This window comes from Ranitomeya variabilis, chromosome 3, assembly GCF_051348905.1.
Source record: "Ranitomeya variabilis isolate aRanVar5 chromosome 3, aRanVar5.hap1, whole genome shotgun sequence".
NCBI classification, from domain to species: domain Eukaryota; kingdom Metazoa; phylum Chordata; class Amphibia; order Anura; family Dendrobatidae; genus Ranitomeya; species Ranitomeya variabilis.
This window is the reverse complement of record NC_135234.1, coordinates 170529907-170533040: the sequence shown is the minus strand read 5'-3', so window position 1 is coordinate 170533040 and position 3134 is coordinate 170529907. Positions and strand designations below refer to the sequence as shown.

Sequence of the window (3134 nt, the reverse complement as noted above, 5' to 3'; positions counted from 1 at the left end):
GACACGTTGCTATGGGAACGGAGACGCATAAGTAACGACGGTAGTATTCGTCCCTTAAGCCTGTGTGGTGGACAGCATATTACAGAAAATCTACATTATGTACTATAAGTCCCCCCACACACACACATGCATGTGTCCGTATCACATACATGGTTGCTGAATAATGAAATAAATAAATAAACTCAGCATTCAACACTACGCATGCGTAAACCTGTGACCTCAGTCATCATAGCAACCCATGTATACAATGAGAGACCCATGCAGGGTCTAATCGCTGATCGCAGCCCATCCTAGGGATGCGCCCTGACATTATTTGAATAGCATAGCGCCCATCTACCATGTGTAAACCTAACAGGTTGCAATCAGGTAATGAATAGATACAGTCGCACACACCTATGGGAAATGCTGCGCATACGGATACGCTACCCTAGAGGCGAAGACGCATAAGTAGCAAAGACAGTGTTCATCCCTTCAAACTAAACGGTGAACAGAGTATTACTATAGGTAGAACCCAAGTGTTAACTGGAAAAGCTTAAATTTAAATGGGGAAAGGGCAAACTCTAAATGGGCACAATTTACCCAAAAGAGGAACAAGACATAGGAATAAACACATCCATATCATGTAGTAAGGTATATACACAAAATTTAAAGATTATTTACTAACGGTAGAATAACAATTGGCAATATGTTCATAAAGACCGAGGTCTACACTGGCATTTTGACTCAAGCGATATTATAGTCCGGCGAATAAGACCCGAAGATGGTCAAAAAAACAATCAGTATGAAAAAGTCAGTATAAAGAACGGTAGACACAGCATGCAGGCTTAAGAAATTACATACACTGATACAAGCACCAATTAATTAACAAAAGTGCATAAGTGCCAGTGGCTAAAGCTATATTGCAGTTTTTATCATAGTCCTAAATCAGGAAAGTCACAATAGTCCAGAATTATATAGCGTTAAAGCAGACTCAATCCCATTGTTCATCAGGAACCAAGGAGATGACACTTGATTGTCTCCACTGTCCAAACAGTCTACACCAGTAGTAGAATCTAAAAGGAAAAAAGGAAACAAATAAAGGAAGGGAAAGCAAGAGGCCAAAAAACCCCAACCCAAAATTTCAGACATCCTATTCATGACCATATGCTAATATAGGCTAGAGTCTTCTATAAAAGCCTGTATACAACAGCTCTTCATTCAGACCGCCAGGGGACAAGCTATTGAGCTTGTATATCCAACGAGATTCTCTTCTCAAGAGTTCATCCGTGACCCTCCCCCCCTGATGCTCAGGGAGACCTTTTCCAGGCCCATAACCCGTAGGGTTCTAGGGGTACCGCTATGTTGTTCCAAGAAATGGGCCGCTACCGAGGTGATCTGCTTACCCTTATCTCTGTCAGTCCTGGCCATGCTGATATTGGAAATATGTTGTTGAATCCTACGGCGCAGTTGTTGCGTGGTCTGTCCAACATAGACCTTATTGCAGCCACAGACCAGGGCATAGACTACATTCTGGGTACGGCAATTGAAAAAGGATCTTGGAGACACCTGGAAAGATAGAGAAGGTAGCAAAATTCCATTCCCTGCTAACATATATGGGCAGACCGAACACCCTCCACACGGGTAAGTTCCAAAGGTTGGTTGTTCCACGCGTATCTTTGAGGTAGAATGTCTAAAATGACTGTTCGAGAGATGGTCCTTAAGATTTTTTGCCCTCCTGGCTACAATCCTAGGTTGAGTTGGTAAAATTGATTTTAACCTACTATCACTCAACAAGATCCCCCAATTGTTATCCATTACCTTGCGGATATCACCCCATTGGTTGTTAAATTTTGTAATCAAACTGGATGTATTTACATTTGGTCTCACCCGCGGCTTCAGGGCCTCCTCCCTCGGCTTCTGACGAGAATACTCAAAGGCACTGGAAATAATCCTCCGTGGATAGCCACGTTCCCGAAGGCGGTTCGTAAGTGATCTTGCTTCAACTTGGAAGTCTGGCAGCTGGCTGCAGTTCCTCCTTAAACGTAGAAACTGGCTTTTCGGGATACTGTTGCGCAAATGCCCTGGATGGAAGCTGGAGTAGTGTAGTAGGTTATTTGTGGCCGTGCCCTTACGAAAGAGGGTCGTGTAGATCCGATTATCCTGAAGCATTATCTTTAAGTCCAAAAAGTCGACAGAGCTGGTGGAAAAATGGGAGGTAAGTCTAATGTTTGCATGATTACTGTTAAGTTCACCCACAAAAATCTCAAGGTCCGCCATCGAGCCTGTCCATAAGACAACAATGTCGTCAATGAAACGGAACCATTTTAGTACATTGTTGCAAAAAAGTGGGTTATGCTTAACCTGTGTCTCCTCCCACCACCCCATAAACAGGTTAGCATATGAGGGCGCACATCTGGCCCCCATTGCGGTACCTGATACCTGTTTATAGTAAACTCTGTCAAAAACAAAATAATTCCTTTTCAGAATCATTCTCAAAAGGTCAAGGATAAAGGAATCATGTCCCCTATTCCCCGTCGAGAATTTGTCCAGAAAGTAAGAAACAGCCAAAATACCTAAATCATGATTGATGCTAGTATAAAGTGCTTCCACATCAAAAGTTGCTAGGATGGTGTTCTCCGGTACCTCCAAAGTGTCCAATTGTTGTATTAAAAAAGACGAATCTCGTATATATGACTCCAGATTGAGGACGATGGGCTGTAAGAAAAAGTCCACGTAAATGCATGCTCTTTCAAACAGTCCCCCAATCCCCGAGACAATCGGTCTGCCCGGGGGATTGGAAAGCGACTTATGCACTTTCGGGAGCATATAAAATGTCGGTGTAACCGGGAACTTGACTGTCAAATAGTCCAATTCTTTTTCATCAATAATACCACGAACCAGGACATTAGAAAGTAATCTATCCAAACTAGATTTAAATACAGAAGTTGGATCAGAGGGTAGGGCAACATAGTGCTGTGGATTGCCCAATTGTCGTTTGGCTTCCAGACAATACATATCTTTGGGCCACAGCACTATGTTGCCCCCCTTGTCCGCCTCCTTGATTTCAAAAAGGTCATTGGTTTTTAAATTGGACAGTGCACGTCTCTCCTCCTTTGACAAATTATTCTGGCAATGCTTAAAAACCTTCAAATCCT

General features: G+C 42.8%; 1 protein-coding gene across 1 annotated transcript; it reads right to left on the bottom strand.

The window, feature by feature from the left end:
- Positions 1 to 837: 837 nt before the first annotated feature.
- LOC143818042 (uncharacterized) lies at positions 838 to 2149 on the bottom strand. Its single transcript, XM_077299482.1, has 3 exons — positions 1867 to 2149; positions 1383 to 1545; positions 838 to 1052 (listed from the first exon to the last, which is right to left on the bottom strand). The coding sequence occupies exons 1-3, from the start codon at positions 2146 to 2148 to the stop codon at positions 934 to 936; spliced, it is 564 nt and encodes a 187-aa protein (XP_077155597.1). The 5' UTR covers position 2149; the 3' UTR covers positions 838 to 933.
- Positions 2150 to 3134: the final 985 nt, after the last annotated feature.